Source organism: Salvelinus sp. IW2-2015, linkage group LG21 (assembly GCF_002910315.2).
Source record: "Salvelinus sp. IW2-2015 linkage group LG21, ASM291031v2, whole genome shotgun sequence".
In the NCBI taxonomy this organism is placed as follows: Eukaryota; Metazoa; Chordata; class Actinopteri; order Salmoniformes; family Salmonidae; genus Salvelinus; species Salvelinus sp. IW2-2015.
Genome location: NC_036861.1, coordinates 5,492,578 through 5,511,561, shown reverse-complemented (window position 1 = coordinate 5,511,561; position 18,984 = coordinate 5,492,578). Strand labels below are relative to the sequence as shown.

At 40.8% G+C, this 18,984-nt stretch overlaps 1 protein-coding gene across 1 annotated transcript; it reads right to left on the bottom strand.

Annotated features, from left to right (window-relative positions):
• Positions 1 to 1,757: 1,757 nt before the first annotated feature.
• LOC111982243 (3-oxo-5-alpha-steroid 4-dehydrogenase 2-like) lies at positions 1,758 to 8,544 on the bottom strand. Its single transcript, XM_024013786.2, has 5 exons — positions 8,135 to 8,544; positions 4,088 to 4,251; positions 3,368 to 3,469; positions 2,307 to 2,457; positions 1,758 to 2,106 (listed from the first exon to the last, which is right to left on the bottom strand). Exons 1-5 carry the CDS (start codon positions 8,410 to 8,412, stop codon positions 2,040 to 2,042), a joined length of 762 nt encoding a protein of 253 aa, XP_023869554.1. The 5' UTR covers positions 8,413 to 8,544; the 3' UTR covers positions 1,758 to 2,039.
• Positions 8,545 to 18,984: the final 10,440 nt, after the last annotated feature.

Genomic DNA, 18,984 nt, shown 5'->3' with positions numbered 1-18,984 from the left:
AGACCAGTCTGACTGAGCGGTGGTAGGCAGCAGCAGGCACGTAAGCATTCATTCAAACAGCACTTTCGTGCGTTTTGCCAGCAGCTCTTCGTTGTGCTTCAAGCATTGCGCTGTTTATGACTTCAAGCCTATCAACTCCCGAGATTAGGCTGGTGTAACCGATGTGAAATGGCTAGCTAGTTAGCGGGGTGCGCGCTAATAGCGTTTCAAACGTCACTCGCTCTGAGACTTGGAGTGGTTGTTCCCCTTGCTCTGCATGGGTAACGCTGCTTCGAGGGTGGCTGTTGACGATGTGTTCCTGGTTCGAGGAGAGGGACGGAAGCTATACTGTTACACTGGCAATACTAAAGTGCCTATAAGAACATCCAATAGTCAAAGGTTAATGAAATACAAATGGTATAGAGAGAAATAGTCCTATAATTCCTATAATAACTACAACCTAAAACGTCTTACCTGGGAATATTGAAGATTCATGTTAAAAGGAACCACCAGCTTTCATATGTTCTCATGTTCTGAGCAAGGAACTTAAACGTTAGCTTTCTTACATGGCACATATTGCACTTTTACTTTCTTCACCAACATTTTGTTTTTGCATTATTTAAACCAAATTGAACATGTTTAATTATTTATTTGAGGCTAAATTGTTTAAAAAAAAWMTATTATATTAAGTTAAAATAAGTGTTCATTCAGTATTGTTGTAATTGTCATTATTACAAATACATTTAAAAAATCGTCCGATTAATCGGTATCGTCTTTTTTTGGTCCTCCAATAATCGGAATCTGTATCGGCGTTGAAAACTCATAATCGGTCGACCTCTAATTGGGACCTCCATTCCTAACATGTTCCATCCCTAACATCTCTAAGGCCCGTTTCACACTACTGCGCTGACCCAAACCGTACTATGCTGGTTATGGGATTTAATTCTTACATGCTCCTTTCCAGCATGGTTCCAWCGACTATGGTGAATGCGTAGCCAGGCCAGCGCAATACAGCTCGGCTGGCTCAGTAATGTGGAAAGAGTTTCATCCTTTCCATCATCAGCACTGCTCTTTCTCCAGATCAGTACCAATGAAGGACATCACCTTAAATTGAAATATTGATGTGGCCTATGTCTGCTTTTAGTGGACTATTTTGTTGCGCTCTCTAAAACATGATACCCTCATGAAAATGCTTATACTACCCTCTAGGGGTGGAATTGGAGGATTACAACTACTGTCATGTCATAACGCGTACTGTTAAGCTTGTCTGTCAAGAACCTCAGTGATGCACTAGCTCGACTCTAGTTCCTGAGGGTGGCAATGTTGGCCATCTCTATGGAACTTAATTGATTGATGAATGTCACTGCTTAGCCAGATATTGCATTTACATGATTTCCAGTAAGCTGAGCCTTTGTCCCACCGAATGTAGGATGACTTTGCCTTTTGGATTTATGTAATCAACCAAGCTAGCATGAAATTAAAAAGTGCAATTAACATATGCAGCWGTTATTAATCACATATTTGATCAACTGCATAATAAAAACCGCCCAACATTTTTCTTCAGACCCAAGGTAAATAAGCAGAGGTTTAATGAGCCTTTCCAAAAGTGAAGTAGTGCATCTGTCTAAGAAATCYCTTTTTGCACAACGAGGAAAAGGCAGTCAGTCGTCCCTTTCGAATTAAAAAAAAACGTTTTCCTTTTATTCTTTCAAGACCTACCCACCACCCCCTTTCTCTTCACCCTGAATTCTTTATCCTTCATTGAGCTTTGACCATGCTGAATGCTGCCACATAATTTATTCCTCCAAGCATTTGGGAGTATGGATTTACAGATCTGTTGCTGCAGGTGTGGAATATGATCTAGCTCTGAATACAATGAGATGATGGGAATATGTCTAGTTAATGAAAGCTAAAGCCTGGTCAAATGGGCTCCACAGAACAGAGCAATATTGGACAAGCATTTKATTTCAGAGTTCAGTAAATGCCAATATCATGGCTATGCCTAATGATTTTAGCTAGGTCAGTCCATTTATTAAGGCTTCTCCGGTTTGCTGTTCTCCTTATAATATGAAAGGTATCACAGCTTTCCTCGACTTGGGGTAGTCTTCAAACTTCTCTTGGTAGTACCTGAAAGAGATGAGAATGTCATATTGAAGGAATCCTACTGCCATGCTTTTCCATTGTAAAATGTCTACACAAGACAGTCCATGCTTATTGCTTCGCTGAAAGACCTAAAGTTATATCAGTACCAGTGAACATGAGTGTATCAGTGTGAGTAGGAGCATGAAGAGATTACAGAAGGCTCTTGAGGTTGGACCTGTCAGTACCTGTGGTGGTGGTAGGCCCGCGGTCCAATCGAGCATATAGTGAAAAGGGCAAAGGAGAACGTCGGCAGGGACCACGTTGCTAGGGCATACCCGCACCACTCCAGAATCTCTCCAAAGAAGTTTGCTCCGGAGACATACTCAAACATTCCCCCTGGAATAAAAAGTGTCAGACAGTTAATTCTGTAGTAATGGAGGTAGGGTCTGTACACTCATACCTTGAGAGTAGTACACAACAATTCGATCCCTGAACTTTCAGACCCTACTTCATATCTACTACCTTTTTTGGACCCAGCAACCCATGTCAAGGGATTGGATAGTTAGTTCACCCAAAGGTGGGTGAAAACAAATCTGCCATGCCGCATGGTTCTGATAATAGTTGCAAGATGTTACTTTTGAACCTTTCCGTGGGGTAATGGCCCAGAAAGCTGGAATGTTTGCTTCCTGTGTTTCTTGGCGCAACTGAATGCCGTGTGTACTTTGCTCACAATCTTCTATGACCCTGGTGATTACATTAGCACTTAAAGGCCCAATGCAGAAGTGGAAGTTTGGAACTCTCTGTTATTTGTCTATTAACCAACTTACCACATGGTGATGTCACCATGAAAAGCCAAAACTCCTGCCCATGCAACCCTGCTGAATAGAAGGTCCTGTGTAGATTGTATTTTCAACCAGCAATTATCAGGAAATAGTTTTTTTCTCTCACACTTTTACAGTGTTAGTTTCATCAGCTGTTGTACGGTATGATATAAAACACAGGAAAACTGAATTTTGACTGAACTGAGCCTTTAAATATATTTTTCGATCAGCACAGGCATAGCCCTTACAAAGCAAAAGTAAGTCGAGATAAGAGCAAAAGATCACATTGGACACCAGAATGTTCTGAATATACTCTTCTTGTTCTGTTTATCATTACATGGCTGTGCAGACAGTGACTAACTAAACAGTACAGAACATGGTTAGTTATTTGCCTAAAGATTTATGTTTTTTGCTATTGTTTCACAAGACTGGAACAGTTGCCTGAAACACTGCCTGACATCTGTTTACCAGAATTCATCTGGTACCTTTGGGAATCTTGTAAACAACTTCTCCGGGTTTTCTCAAATTGAGAAGAATGTGGTCGCTGTGAATGTTGATGGCCATTCCCAGGAAAAACATCAGCAAACCTGAAAAGGACAGTACAGGCGCTTAATGCAAACCACATTCTAGTTCTATTAAAAAAAWAAAAAAWMTATGAGCTGTTAAAATATTTCATGCTYGCAGAAGCTTGTACAATGCAACCGCAAACTCAGACTTTGTCAACAAATCATTATTTATATTCTTGTGGAGGAATACTGTCAAACGTAACGTCCCAAAAATGCATGTTTTGAAGAATCTAGCCTCATTAACTGACCAATAAACACAGAACATTTGCAAGGAGGAAGCGAATGCCAACTTGTTTTGTCACAGTTCCAGGCTAAAAACCTCAAAGTTCTCTGGCCAGATTAGTCTCCCATACTGCACGACTGGTTTTCCCGTTGTGTTTTCCTAACCAATTTATTAAAAAAAAAAATTGATCTCAGACTTCATCTACAGTAGCTCTAGCAGTTATCAAATGTTACCCTTTAAAGGGTGAAATTACATTACTTTGGAAATAAATCTATAGCGTTTATTTAAGGCTTCAACATAGGATACCAAATGACTGTTAAATGTCTGTGAACATCATCCAGGCACTATAATATTCAGAATAAGGGCTGGGAAAAGACTGCGAAATCATTTCCGCTGGCATCTCAGATCTCACTTACCGGTGTACAGACGAATGTCGGTCTGCCACGCATCATCGTACGTGGCACAGTGGAGCATGTAGTGGCCTTGGAGAAAACCGTTGACAGAGCAGAAGACTACCGCAGAGAGGACAATGTAGAGAGGGGAAGGGCGGCCTTTGGTCAGCAAGGAGTAGATGAATGTTCTTGCAAAAAAATAGAAAAATTATGATTAATGAAATCAAGTCAAAGATGGGTCAATATAGCGCTGCTGTGTGTACAAACAATGTGAGTACCTGGAAGCCATGCAGGGCCATGTTTCTTAACGTAGATAGAAATAGATTGTGTAGAACAAACATTCCCCTGTAACAAGTAGAATAAGGGATCACGTCATTCATTATATTTCTATTTTAGAATAGAATCTGTTTGTCACAGACCTTTAAAAAAAGGTAGGGGCGTGGATCAGAAAACCAGTAAGTATCTGGTGCGAACACCATGTTTCTCATGCAGCGCATGGAGTCGATCAGGCTGTTGATTGTGGCCTGTGGAATGTTGTCCCACTCCTCTTCAATGGTTGTGCAAAGTTGCAGGATATTGGCCGTTGCTGGATATTTGGCGCCCCACCTCGGGTTTGTGCCGTGGGGGAGATCTTCAGACCGCACCACCCTCTGGAGAGCCTTGCGGTTGTGGGTGGTGCAGTTGCCGTACCAGGCGGTGATACAGCCTGTAAATGTGCATCTGTAACAGTTCGTGAGTGTTTCAGGTGACAAGACAAATTTCTTCAGCCTCCTGAGGTTGAAGAGGCACAGGGGGAAGATGAAGAGGGGCGGTACGTACTGCCTTGCTGCACTGATAGCACAAATTACTGTGACTGTGAAGCTCCTCTCTGCACTAGTCATCCGTGCAACCTGTTTGGCTCCCTTCGTGGTCACCACAGGCAATTGTTTCTGGATGTTTTGTATTCCCGTCTCATCCATGTTCCAAATCTTCGTTGGCCCCGACCTCCCTGACACTGTTTAAAACATCCGCGTAGGCCATAGATAACTGGTCAACCTTAAGCTTATTAAAGCCCACGGCCCTCGCAAGACTGGTTGCTTGCAATACTTGAACTGACAGTTTAGAGTTGCGCTTCATGAAGCCACTGAACCAATCCACCCCTGCATACCCCTTTCCTTTGTTGAACCTGTGCTTGATTCCCATCCTTTCTGCCAGATTGAAGGCGAGTCTTCTCACGTCCCATGATGTTATGCCAAATAGGGCTCTTTCCATTTGTTGAATGTGGTTGACAAGGTCACTTTCATACAGTTGAAATCGGAAGTTGACATACACCTTAGCCAAAGACATTTAAACTCAGTTTTTCACAATTCCTGACATTTAATAATTTAAAAAATCCCCTGTCTTAGGTCAGTTTGGATCACCACTTTATTTTAAGAATGTGAAATGTCAGAATAATAGTAGAGAGAGTGATTTATTTCAGCTTTATTTATTTCATTACATTCCCAGTGGGTCAGAAGTTTACACACACTAAATTAGTATTTGATAGCATTGCCTATAAACTGTTTAACTTGGGTCAAACGTTTTGGGTATCCTTCCACTAGCTTCCCACAATAAGTTGGGTGAATTTTGGCCCATTCCTCCTGACAGAGCTGGTGTAACTGAGTCAGGTTTGTAGGCCTCCTTGCTCGCACATGCTTTTTCAGTTGTGCCCACACATTTTCTATGGGATTGAGGTCAGGGCTTTGTGATGGCCACTCCAATACCTTAACTTTGTTGTCCTTAAGCCATTTTGCTACAACTTTTGGAGTATGTTTGGGGGTCATTGTCCATTTGGAAGACCCATTTGCGACCAAGCTTTAACTTCCTGACTGATGTCTTGAGATGTTGCTTCAATATATGCACAGTTTTCCTGCCTCATGATGCCATCTATTTTGTGAAGTGAACCAGTCCCTCCTGCAGCAAAGCACCCCCACAACATGATGCTGCCACCCCCGTGCTTCACGGTTGGGATGGTATTCTTTGACTTGCAAACCTCCCACGTTTTCCTCCAAACATAACAATGGTCAATATGGCCAAACAGTTCTATTTTTGTTTCATCAGACCAGAGGACATTTCTCCATGTGCAGTTGCAAACCATAGTCTGGCTTTTTTATGGTGGTTTTGGAGCAGTGGCTTCTTCCTTGCTGGGCAGCCTTTCAGGTTATGTCGATATAGGACTCGTGAATATTTAGAATGTTATTTCTGACTACTGTTGACTGCACAATATGGCGGATATATTTTTTGTCTTGATTGGGCTCTGAGCTCCATCTCAGATTATTGCATGGTTTGCTTTTTCCATAAAGCTTTTTTGAAATCTGACGTGTGGATGGATCTAAAATTCCATGTATAACACTTGATCTTTGATCAACGTTTATTATGAGTATTTCTGGAAATTGATGTGGCTCTCTGCAAAATCACCGGATGTTTTTGGAACTACTGAACAAAACGCGCCAATGTATACTGAGATTTTTTTATATAAATATGAACTTTACCGAACAAAACATGCATGTATTGTGTAACATGAAGTCCTATGAGTGTCATCTGATGAAGATCATCAACGGTTAGTGATTCATTTTATCTCTGTTTCTGCTTTTTGTGACTCCTGTCTTTGGCTGGAAAAATGGCTGTGTTTTTCTGTGATTTGGCAGTGACCTAACATAATCGTTTGTGGTGCTTTCGCTGTAAAGCCTTTTTCAAATCGGACACTATGGTGGGATTAACAAGAATATTACCTTTAAAATGGTGTAAGATAGTTGTATGTTTGAGGAATTTTTATTATGAGATTTCTGTTTGAATTTGGCGCCCTGCACTTTCACTGGCTGTTGTCATATCGATCCCGTTAACGGGATTGCAGGCCTAATTAAAGACTGCAGGGATTTAAATTTGTGCATTATTCCAATAATATTTAGTGCATTTGTACATAATGTATTGTAAGGAAAATGATCAACAAAGAAAGAACAAGGAAAATGAATGTGCAGGTGAGTTAAAAAGAGGGTCTTTACATCAAATCTCCTCATAGTGCAGATATTAAAAGTGACGTGCAACACCATTTCCCCCTATATTTTATTAAAATAATTAAAATAAGACAACTAGACTTAGCTTTTAACTATTACTAAAGAATTTCAAAAAAAAAAAAAATGATTGAATGGATTTTACCACACTTGTGTGAAACACTATGCCTAAAAACATTTCATGAAATAACAAAAAAAGTAAACTGTAGCCATCTCTTTACCTTCATAGTTTATTCGCCTAACCATGACCTTCATCCACTTACCAATTTTTTCCCAAACACAAGCTTTTCTTGTGTCACCATTTAGACATTGTTCAGGATGATCGTGCAAATCGTCGAGGTTTCATTTTCAAAATGACACAATTCAGAATGGTGGCGTACATTGAATGCATCACTTTACCAACCAAATGAGTAATGTTCTGTTTAATGTGATTCATCCCATTATTAGGAAACCATGATGGATGGCTTCTTAATAGTGTCCATGCAGAGTGATGCTGAGACTTTTGTCACTTTAAAATGTATGTCCAACCCCCAAAAAGTTTTGCAAAGTTAAATAAACCATACAACTATATGCACAAGGAGTACTTTTTGAAAATTATGCAAAAACATTTATTTGAAGTACAGTGCAAAGGATGGTAACAGATTTATGTTTTTTTCTGTTTTTACATCATACATTTTAATTAAAGAGAAAAATCGGAGTCTAAGCCTCACTCTTTTACCAAATGTCCCTCTAGTCTTCACTCAAAATAGTGAATAGGGTACTCTTTTCATTGAATGGCCTGCATTGGTATTGCATACACGCAGATCAACTGTGTAGGAGGCAAAGATGTATATTCAACACCTTTTAAGTGAAATAACTGCTGTTGCCCAAAAAAAGCTGTGCATGTTTTTCATTTGATTTAGGAGTTAAAAGATCCCAGACTCCATTGAAAGTTGGTATGTGGACATAGTCTCGCCCCACCATCACAGATCTAATTCTGCTGTCTAGCCACGCGGCTAGACAATACTAACAGATTGGGGACCAGGCTAACGTGGACACATACCTTTGGAAGTAGTGCAGGCAGAAGGTCCAGAGAAGCAGGTCTTTTCCCAGGCTGGGCTGTGTGTCGGTGGATAGCAGAAGGAGCATGGGCACCAGGAAAGAAGGCAGTTCCTGGAGGAACCAGGCCAGCTTGGCAGGGCAGGTCCTCCCTGGGGTCCCATCCGAGGTCACGTAGCGTCCGTACGGGGTCTGGGTCCTGGTCTGCTGAAGGAGATACGCCACCCCACTGACGATGAAGCCCCAGCTGAGGTAGTGGATCACATTCTCCTTACACTCCATTATTATCCCACTCTCGTTCTCGCCTTTCTTCTCCTTCTCTTCCTTCAGGTCCTTGTGTCCAGCAAAGCTTCCACGGTCTCCACGCTTTGTCAAGACTGAGTAGCCTCCATCTGTGTATGCTGGTGTGAGACGTGTGAATGGGAGAGGCACACTTACTACTCCCAACTACTCCCCTTTAAAACAACTGGAGGCTGTCATGTTTCCGTCACTGTTGAAATCTGAGAAGGATCATGATCGTGCTGGTTAAGTAAGCGTGCTTTATCTAAGTAGTTTGTATGTAACTTATCTGCAGTACTATAATTTACGTGTGAAACATCACTAAGATTTCAAAAAAAATTAAGTTAATGAGTGATTATGTCATTTTAGTAGTATTTTTTTCCACTTACAATTGCAGAACGAATAGACCTAGACAAAATCATTAACAACATTGCCCTCCAGCCTTTGCCTACCACATGTACCACTATACTGATGTTTTTCTAATCATGTGAAAATTATGAGTGATCAGTTGGCCCTTGGCCATTCAATCTCCTCAAGAATGTATAAAGTTTGCCATGAGGCACTCTGTCTGGAAAGGGGTAAATTGTTTAAAAAGGAGCTTGGCAGTCTTCCAATGTCAGTGACATTGTACTGTGAGAGAAGAGCAGGGTTTGGTACTAACACATAACAGGGATTACAATCAGATCAAAAAATAAAGCTACTAATTGGACAAAATTCATTTAAAGAAATGGTTTAATCGGATTACAGTTACATTCTTAAAAACAGCTGATTACATTTTAGATTACTTAACCTAATATCAAGATGTGTTTGTCTCAAACACACTAAAATGGCAGGTTTTCTGAAAGCTGTGCTAAGCCACACAGACCGGGAATTTGATATTTTTTTTGCTGTTCTAATCTATTTGAAATAAAAAAAACGGCCAAATTTGCTCTCCTTGGTTGCTTTCCACAGAAACTATTTTTAAACCAAAAATGTCAGATCCCCACTTATGGAGAACTGAATCATCCCACCTTTCATCATGATCTTTGTGACAAAAACACAGCTCCATCCAGTTGACTTCTCATGCAATGGGATGACACACATGACAAATCAAATCAAATTGTATTTGTCACATGTGCCGAATACAASAGGTGTAGACCTTACAGTGAAATGCTTACTTACAAGCCCTTAACCAACAATGCAGTTCAAGAAAGAGTTAAGAAAAAAGTTACAAAATAAAGTAAAAAATTATAAAAAGTAACACAATAAAATAACAATAACGAGGCTATATACCGGGGGTACCGGTACCGAGTCAATGTGCTGAGGTACAGTTTAGTCAAGTAATTTGTACATTTAGGTCTGGGTAAAGTGACTATGCATAGATAATAGACAGCGCGTAGCAGCAGTGTAAAAACAAATGGAGGGGGGGTGAGTGGGGGGGTGTCAATGTAAATAGTCCGGGTGGCCATTTGATTAATTGCTCAGCAGTCTTATGGCTTAGGTGTAGAAGTTGTTAAAGAGCCTTTTGGTCGTAGACTTGGCGCTCCGGTACCACTTGCCATGTGGTAGCAGAGAGAACAGTCAATGACTTGGGGGACTGAAGTTTTGACAGTGTTTTGGGCCTTCCTCTGACACCGCCTAGTATATCTGTCCTGGATGTCAGGAAGCTTTGCCCCAGTGATGTATTGGGCTGTATGCACTACCCTCTGTAGCGCCTTACGGTCAGATGCTGAGCAGTTGCCATACCATGCGGTGACGAAACCAGTCAGGATGCTCTCGATGGTGCGGCTGTAGAACTTTTTGAGGATCTGGGGACCCATGCCAAATCTTTTCATTCTCCTGAGGGGGAAAAGGTGTTGTCGTGCCCTCTTCACGATTGTCTTGGTGTGTTTGGACCATGGTAGTTCGTTGGTGATGTGGACACCAAGGAACTTGAAACTCTCGACTTGAAACTCTAGCTTACTCAGCTAAATCTCTAGTTTCCATGAGAATGTGTACACTAAAACCTACCGGTCTTTGCAGACCAATATACACATGTTTTTGCAATTGTATTTGCACAATTGATCATCCAAATCATGAAACAATCAGATATCTCTTGGATCCGTTGCGTCTTTGTTCTTGAAGTTTTTATCATTCCAGACTGTTATGTTATAGGGTGGGTCAGACATTCAAATGACCATTTCCTCATTTACTGACCACAATTTACTTGGCAGCTCGGTGTAAAAGGCCTGTAATTGCACAATCAAATAATGAGGGTTGGGAATTKTTTTCCTGGAACTTGACAGTGAAGTTGACCTTTCACCCATGATGCTGTTTCATCAAGAAGATGCAGCAGACAGTTAAGCCAGTACTTGCCCAAAGATGCTGGGGAGTTGGGGGAGCAGAGTTAGAGAGGAAACTGATCGTCTGCAGCATAAACTGAGGAGGCAGGTGCTGTCTAACCAATTAAGTAATCCACTATTTTTGAGTAATCCAATAGATTTTGTTACTAATTACTTTTATTGTCATGTTATCTGTAGTTAGTAACTGATTGCATTTTTTACGTAATCTGCCCAACCCTGGAAAAGTCACATTCAAACCAATGTGTGCATATACAACTTAGTTATCCTAATATTTAAACATGATTGTTTTTACCTTAGTATTTTAAGTCGTTCCACATTTCTTACCAGTTTTGAATGATTTAAATGTTTCAAAGTCTCTTGAACTTTTTTCACATTTTGTTGTGTCAGTGCCCCAGAGTTCCATACTCCACCAACTTTTCACACCTAGATTTGGCAATATTTGACCATTCTTCTTTACAAAACTGTTCCTTGTACTTCAGGTCATTGTCATGCTGATTGTCACGCCCTGACCTTAGAGAGCTATTTATGTCTCTATTTTGGGTTTGGTCAGGGTGTGATTTGGGTGGGCATTCTATGTTCTGTTTTCTATGTTTTTGTATTTCTTTGTTTTGGCCGGGTATGGTTCTCAATCAGGGACAGCTGTCTATCATTGTCTCTGATTGGGAACCATGCTTAGGTAGCCCTTTTCCCTCCTTTCTGTGTGGGAAGTTGTCTTTGTTTGTGGCACTATAGCCTTAAGCTTCACGATTGTTTTTGTATTGTTTATTGTTTTTGTCGGCGTCATCTTAATAAAAGGAATATGTACACTCACCACGCTGCGCTTTGGTCCAGTTCTTTCGGCGGCCGTGACACTGATAGTGTCATGCCCTGACCATAGTTTGCTTTATATGTTTCTATGTTTTGTTTGGTCAGGGTGTGATCTGAGTGGGCATTCTATGTTGTTTGTCTAGTTTGTCTATTTCTATGTGTTTGGCCTGATATGGTTCTCAATCAGAGGCAGGTGTTTGTCGTTGTCTCTGATTGGGAGCCATATTTAGGTAACCTGTTTTGTATTGTGGGTTGTGGGTGATTGTTCCTGTGTTTCCTGTGTTTGGTGTTCACTATTCGGGACTGTTGCGTCTTCGTTCATTTGTCGGTTTATTGTTTTGTTCTTGGTTTCAAGTATTCTAATTCAAATGAATACACACCACGCTGCATTTTGGTCCTCATCTCTTTCTCCCAACGAAGATCGTGACAGAATCACCCACCACAACCGGACCAAGCAGTGTGGTATCGGGCAGACAACGACTAACACCTGCCTCTGATTGTGAACCATATCAGGCCAAACACAGAAACAGACGAACTAGACATACAACATAGAATGCCCACTCAGATCACACCCTGACCAAACAAAACATATAAACAATACAAAGCAAACTATGGTCAGGGCGTGACAGTATTGGTGAGAATGATTTTTAAAGGTCGCGGACCTACGGATGAGATGTCCGTAACAGAGTTATATCATTGAATATTGAGGAGGTGTGCATGAAATACGAGAAAAGTGATACAGTAAAGTATGTTAAGATTGGCCCTGAATGTATACAATTTATACATTCCCTATTATGTGCGACTGGGATTAATACACAGTTGAAAGAATTTCTTATATTAGGGATCTGCTTTCCATTTAGTAATAAGTACTATAGTTGAGGAGTTTTTAATTAAAGAGAGTAACAGTGTGAATGTATATCCTTATGTAAACGCATATCCTGATTTGAACTGTACTAATCTATTTGGTAAAATTACTAAACCTGTATATTCAAACATTTGACAAAAATTACTAAATCCGTATATTTAACCGCAACGTTTAATTTAACATTGGGTATTGTGGGAAATGGACTTTCCTAACTTGATTGATGAGTATTGAGAAAGGTCCATAATAAAAACGGGGAACGCGATCAATTTGAACATTCCCCACCGGGTGTGGCCGTTATTTCCTTATTCTCCCATGTCCAATTGAATTTACTGTTTCAGAGTGACAAGTATATTAATAAGGATAATAGAAAAATTGGTTGAGCCCAATTTGAAACCTCAAAAGTATATTCCATTTTAAACTTACCCCAGGAGACAAATAAAAACCCTATCATGGAGCACCAAAATGTTGAGAAAGTTTTAAAGACTCTGAAATCGACATTGGAGATAATATGGTGGAAAGGTTGGAAAGGAATGGAAGAGAGAGGGGAAAAACAATACAGAGAATGGATAGAGGAGAGCAGCATTGCCGCGCCCACTGGTCTCCCAGTCGACGGGGAGCCCGGTAGATAACTGGAGACTCTGAACGTAAAACATATACAGTGGGGAGAACAAGTATTTGATACACTGCCGATTATGCAGGTTTTCCTACTTACAAAGCATAGAGGTTTGTAATTTTTTATCATAGGTACACTTCAACTGTGGAGACGGAATCTAAAAACAAAAATCCAGAAAATCACATTGTATGATTTTTAAGTAATTAATTAGCATTTTATTGCATGACATAAGTATTTGATACATCAGAAAAGCAGACTTAATATTTGGTACAGAAACCTTGTTTGCAATTACAGAGATCATACGTTTCCTGTAGTTCTTGACCAGGTTTGCACCACTGCAGCAGGGATTTTGGCCCACTCCTCCATACAGAACTTCTCCAGATCCTTCAGGTTTCGGGGCTGTGCGCTGGGCAATACGGACTTTCAGCTCCCTCCAAAGATTTTCTATTGGGTTCAGGTCTGGAGACTGGCTAGGCCACTCCAGGACCTTGAGATGCTTCTTACGGAGCACTACTTTAGTTGCCCTGGGCTGTTGTGTTTGGGTCGTTGTCATGCTGGAAGACCCAGCCACGACCCATCTTCAATGTTCTTACTGAGGGAAGGAGGTTGTTGGCCAAGATCTCGCAATACATGGCCCCATCCATCCTCCCCTCAAATCGGTGCAGTCGTCTGTCCCCATTGCAGAAAGGCATCCCCAAAGAAGATGTTTCCACCTCCATGCTTCACGGTTGGGATGGTGTTCTTGGGGTTGTACTCATCCTTCTTCTTCCTCCAAACACGGCGAGTGGAGTTTAGACCAAAAAGCTCTATTTTTGTCTCATCAGACCACATGACCTTCTCCCATTCCTCCTCTGGATCATCCAGATGGTCATTGGCAAACTTCAGACGGGCCTGGATGCGCCTGCTTGAGCAGGGGACCTTGCGTGCGCTGGCAGGATTTTAATCCATGATGGCGTAGTGTGTTACTAATGGTTTTCTTTGAGACTGTGGTCCCAGCTCTCTTCAGGTTCTTGACCAGGTCCTGCCGTGTAGTTCTGGGTTGATCCCTCCATCCTCATGATCATTGATGCCCCACGAGGTGAGATCTTGCATGGAGCCCCAGACCGAGGGTGTTGACCGTCATCTTGACTTCTTCCATTTTCTAATAATTGCGCCAACAGTTGTTGCCTTCTTACCAAGCTGCTTGCCTATTGTCCTGTAGCCCATCCCAGCCTTGTGCAGGTCTACAATTTTATCCCTGATGTCCTTACACAGCTCCTGGTCTTGGCCATGGAGAGGTTGGAGTATGTTTGATTGAGTGTGTGGACAGGTGTCTTTTATACAGGTAACGTTCAAACAGGTGCAGTTAATACAGGTAATGAGTGGAGCAGGAGGGCTTCTTAAAGAAAAACTAACAGTCTGTGAGAGCCGGAATTCTTACTGGTTGGTAGGGTGACAAATACTTATGTCATGCAATAAAATGCTAATTAATTACTTAAAAATCATACAATGTGATTTTCTGGATTTTTGTTTTAGATTCCGTCTCTCACAGTTGAAGTGTACCTATGATAAAAATTACAGACCTCTACATGCTTTGTAAGTAGGAAAACCTGCAAAATCGGCAGTGTATCAAATACTTGTTCTCCCCACTGTAGATCCAGTTCCGAGTGGAAACAAGAGGGAGAGATACGGTTAGTTAGTGTATGTTTCGGATATAAACTGAACGTTTTAATAGCTTGTTTAGGTTAAATTGAAAGACGAATCAATTCTAAATAATAACGAAGAGACAATTACGATAGAGTTATGCCCATCGGAATGTTATTATTCTTATGACTTGACTGACATATGTTATAAATTTAGCGGTATGTGTTATTGTTAAAGTCTTGGACATTTCATAAGTGATAAGTGGAAGGAGAAGAGAAAGTGGTTAAGTCTGGTTTTAATCTTACGATAAGAGGTAAGAGAAAAATGTTGTTGGCAGAGGGGTATATTTTTGCCCAWCAGAAAGAAAGAAAAATAGGATATGTTAAGCTGAAAGTGATTTAGGTGAGTATTGAAACATTGTGATAATGTATTCTGATGGTTATTGATTATTGGTTTGATTGTTTAGTTAACACCAGTGAATTTGAGCAGGAAAGTTCATGTATTCTAACATTATAATCTGTTTCCAGTACGTGGAACCAGGTGAAATCGGTAAAGGGGATTGCAGTTTGAGTAGTTTTTATTTTAAAGGGACAGTGCATCATTAATCACAGTTGTGTGTGTCTAATGGGGTTTGAGGGGATTTCCATGTTTCCCAGCGACAAGATATCATAAAGGGATACACTCACATATGGAATATTAGAAGTTTTGTTTTCTGAGTTTAAATTAAATACAGGATTTCGTTTGATAAAGGAAGGTTCTGGGAACCTGGATAAAACATGCAGAAAATGTTTGACTTAAAAAATTTAAAATATATATGTTTAATGTAGTAAGGAACACTTCTTTGAAGTGGTGGTATGACTTATGACTTCTATCATAACTTTCCATTGTGGTCTGATCAGCCTCATTGGAAAGCCATTTGGATGAAGAATCTAAGGTCATTGGTAATACTGAGTTTAAGGTAATTTAATACAACAAGGCGGTGAAATTAATATTATAGTGTATTATATTTTCTTAGATAAATACGGTGAGAAAATTAGTTAGGATACGTAAAAAAAAAAAAAAGGTAGACTCATGTTAAGTATTTAGGACATATTTTAAACCAACGGGGCAGGAAAAAAGATGAAGGTAGGAACATAGTGATTTTATAAGCATTGAATTTAAGTATGAAAAGAAAAATGTTGCAGTTCTTAGGGATTGTAAATTACTGTAGATAATGGATCCCATACTATGCAATATATATTAAATTATTGATGAGACTGATTTAAGATTAACACAGGTTATTGTTAGATAAAATACAGTGGACTCCCGAAGGAGAGATTTCATTAGTACAGAAAACATATGCTATGTTTAGCAGTATTTTGGCTTTATCAATTCAAGTGGAGATTTGTGTTTAAGTGGTAGAAGGATGACAAGGATATATGACATCTGTGGTGATTCAGGATTATTGATAGGATCGAGATAACCTTATTTAACCAATGTAAGGACTTTAGAAATTGCCACCATAGACATTTTTTTATGTTTTTATTCCATGAGTTCGGATAAAGCGAAACAGTGAGACACTTAGTTAATGTTTGGAAACAACACATAGTTGTTACTGACTGATATGAGACAGAGCTACATACAGATAGGGGAAAGGGCAGACAGAGGGGCCCTCCCCGCACTGCTGAGACCTTGAAGGTTTGAGAGCAGAGAGGAGAAAGTTTAGCACAACAGGCTGAAATAGTAGCATTGACTAGGGCCTGTGAATTAAAAAAGGAGACCATAAAAAGCAGCACAGATAACTCTTAAAGTAGAAAAGAAACTTGAAAGAGAATTGTTAGATTTGCGCCAGTATTGATACAAGGGCGGAGCCATGTATCAAAAGGGGGATGGAATAGGGCACTTTGTAGTGTGGCCTATTAATAATAATAATTAAAAATAAAAAAATGTATATATATATAGCGTTCCCAACTTACTTGGCGGACACGAGTATGGTAACTGAAATATTAGGTCAAGATATTATCCCTAGAGTTGGTTTACTAGGATAATAATGGAGGACATTCTAGCTAATCAGATAGAAAAAATAGAATGACAGAGTTAGGGACCAGAACAAGTAGGCAAAGAAGAAGATATAATCAGATAGAATACATGAGAAATTGTTTGTTAACCAAACCTGTATGTCCAAGATTTTATGCACTACAGGTGAATTACAGGAGAAGGTGATTCATGCAATCCAGTCCATGAGGAGAATAGGTGGAATGCAGCCCCGTTGGGAGGGACCATACCAAGTATTCCTGGTGACAGCCTTTGCGGTGAGAATAGCTGAAAGAGCTACCTGGGAGCATACCACACATTGTAGGAGGGTAAGACACACTGACACAATCGAACAATCACAGGGGTAGGAGCAGAACCAGAACCAACAGGGTACTGGGGGCCAACTCTCTACTGAAGATTCCCTTATACCCGAGTGAAAGTGTGGCTTGGCCTCTGGCTGATGGTGTGTTCTCTGGGAGAGGGTGGGGCTTTACAGGAGTACTGGTTGTTCTGAGCTGTCTGATTGTGGGAGCCATATTCCTGATACACCATGAGCCCCCGAGAAGGCTAAAGAGGGTAACCTGACCCATAGTTTAGACGATGAGGATTTTGTATTAACCAAGCATCAAGGATCACTTAATCTGGATAAGCAGGGAAGAAATTGAGATATTTGTGGAATCAGGAGAATTGAGCCAAAATGTTTGGTTTTAACACCTGTGTATTGGAGGGTGCCAGTGTACCTGTGTAATGGGCATGGGTGTGCTTATTGGGATTACATGATTACAAATACGGGCCCTTATTTGGAATGGAGGAGGGGTTACCCGTACAGCATAGGGGACCCAACAAAAGTAGACCGGTTTTCCATTATCTGGGGAAGGGGTGAGGGGTAGTCTGATGTTTGTAAAGGTGATGAAATCCTACTAACCATTAAGGCTGTTAAACTCTCCGATGCAGGTACCTATACCCTGGGATGAAACGGGGCGCATACGATGGGAATGTTCACCATAACCGTGCTGCCAAAACCGCCACCAGCTCCCACTGGACAGGGACAGTCGAACTACTCCACCACTCTAGGTGCAACTCTAAATCCACCAACTAAAATATTGAACCCGGTGCAGGTAATAAATGTTAAGGATATCACAGACAGTGACCAATTAGGCACTGAAACTGGTTATGAGGGGAGGYAAAATATGTGGTTAGCCTACATGAGGTATACAGCTAAAACACTCAACAGAAAAGACTGTGTTATCTGTGGGCATGCTAGACCTGTTCTGGCAACACACCCTTTTGCTCTAGGCACGAATTCCAGGCACTAAACCGGAATGATGGCCTGTGGTACTTATTGCCCATTATTGGCACAGCCATTGTTTGTCATGCGGGACTAGGTGGGTGCAGGAATCAGACGCAGAGAGAGTTCCACTGGGGTATAGTGCTCTTTACTAAGGCACACAGTCTAAAAGAAGATGTCTGTACTATTTCAGTCAGTTCTCTTTACCCTGCGTGGTGATACAGTGAACCCGTATATACGAAAATTGCATTTACCATTTATCGCTTATGTTAAATAAAAACTCTTAAAGTATATTCGGTGACTCTGAATCACATTTTATCCTGATACCAGATTCGATTGACGCAAACTTTTTACATATAAGAACCTTCTCACGTCAAGTTCAGTTTTTATAAATGCCAACTTTTGCGTGAGAACTGGCGCACGCATGTTTTGTGCTTACACAACGTTTATAAATGAGGCCCCCGATGAGTGCCACAGTCCCTGACTATGAGAAACATCCCCATAACATGACCCTGCCACCGCCATGCTTCACAGTAGGGACGGTATTGTTTGGGTGATGTACCATGTTGGATTTGCGCCAAAAAAGTTCTGTTTTGGTTTTGTCAGACCACAAAACTTTGGCCATATGGCTACACAATCTCTGCTTTATTTTTTTGTATACTTCAAACGGGATTAAAGGTGGGATGGGATATCTTGAGTAATGGCTTCCTTCTTGCCATCCTATCATATATGCCAAATTTGTGGAGCAGAGGAGGCCGGTAGGAGAAGCTATAGGAGGACATGCTCATTGTAATGGCTGGAATGGCACAAATGGAAATTGAGTCAAACGTGGTTTCCATATGTGTGATGGTACCACATGTTTGATACCGTTACATTTATTCCTTTCCAGCCATTACAATGAGCCTGTCCTTCTATAGCTCCTCCCACCAGCCTCCACTGTTGTGGAGTGCTTGGGTTTTTGTTGTCACATGCACACTTTGACCAGTCTTGGCCATAAAAGCCTGTAGCTCTTTCAAAGTTGCAATTGGACTCTTGGTAGCCTCTT

Excerpts from the sequence above, each read along its gene's own strand:
- LOC111982243 (XM_024013786.2), bottom strand. The coding sequence starts at position 8,412 with ATGGAGTGTAAGGAGAATGTGATCCACTACCTCAGCTGGGGCTTCATC. Across the intron at positions 4,252-8,134 it reads TGCCTGCACTACTTCCAAAG|AACATTCATCTACTCCTTGC; the intron begins GTATGTGTCCAC and ends TTTTTTTGCAAG. Across the intron at positions 3,470-4,087 it reads CGACATTCGTCTGTACACCG|GTTTGCTGATGTTTTTCCTG; the intron begins GTAAGTGAGATC and ends TGTCCTTTTCAG.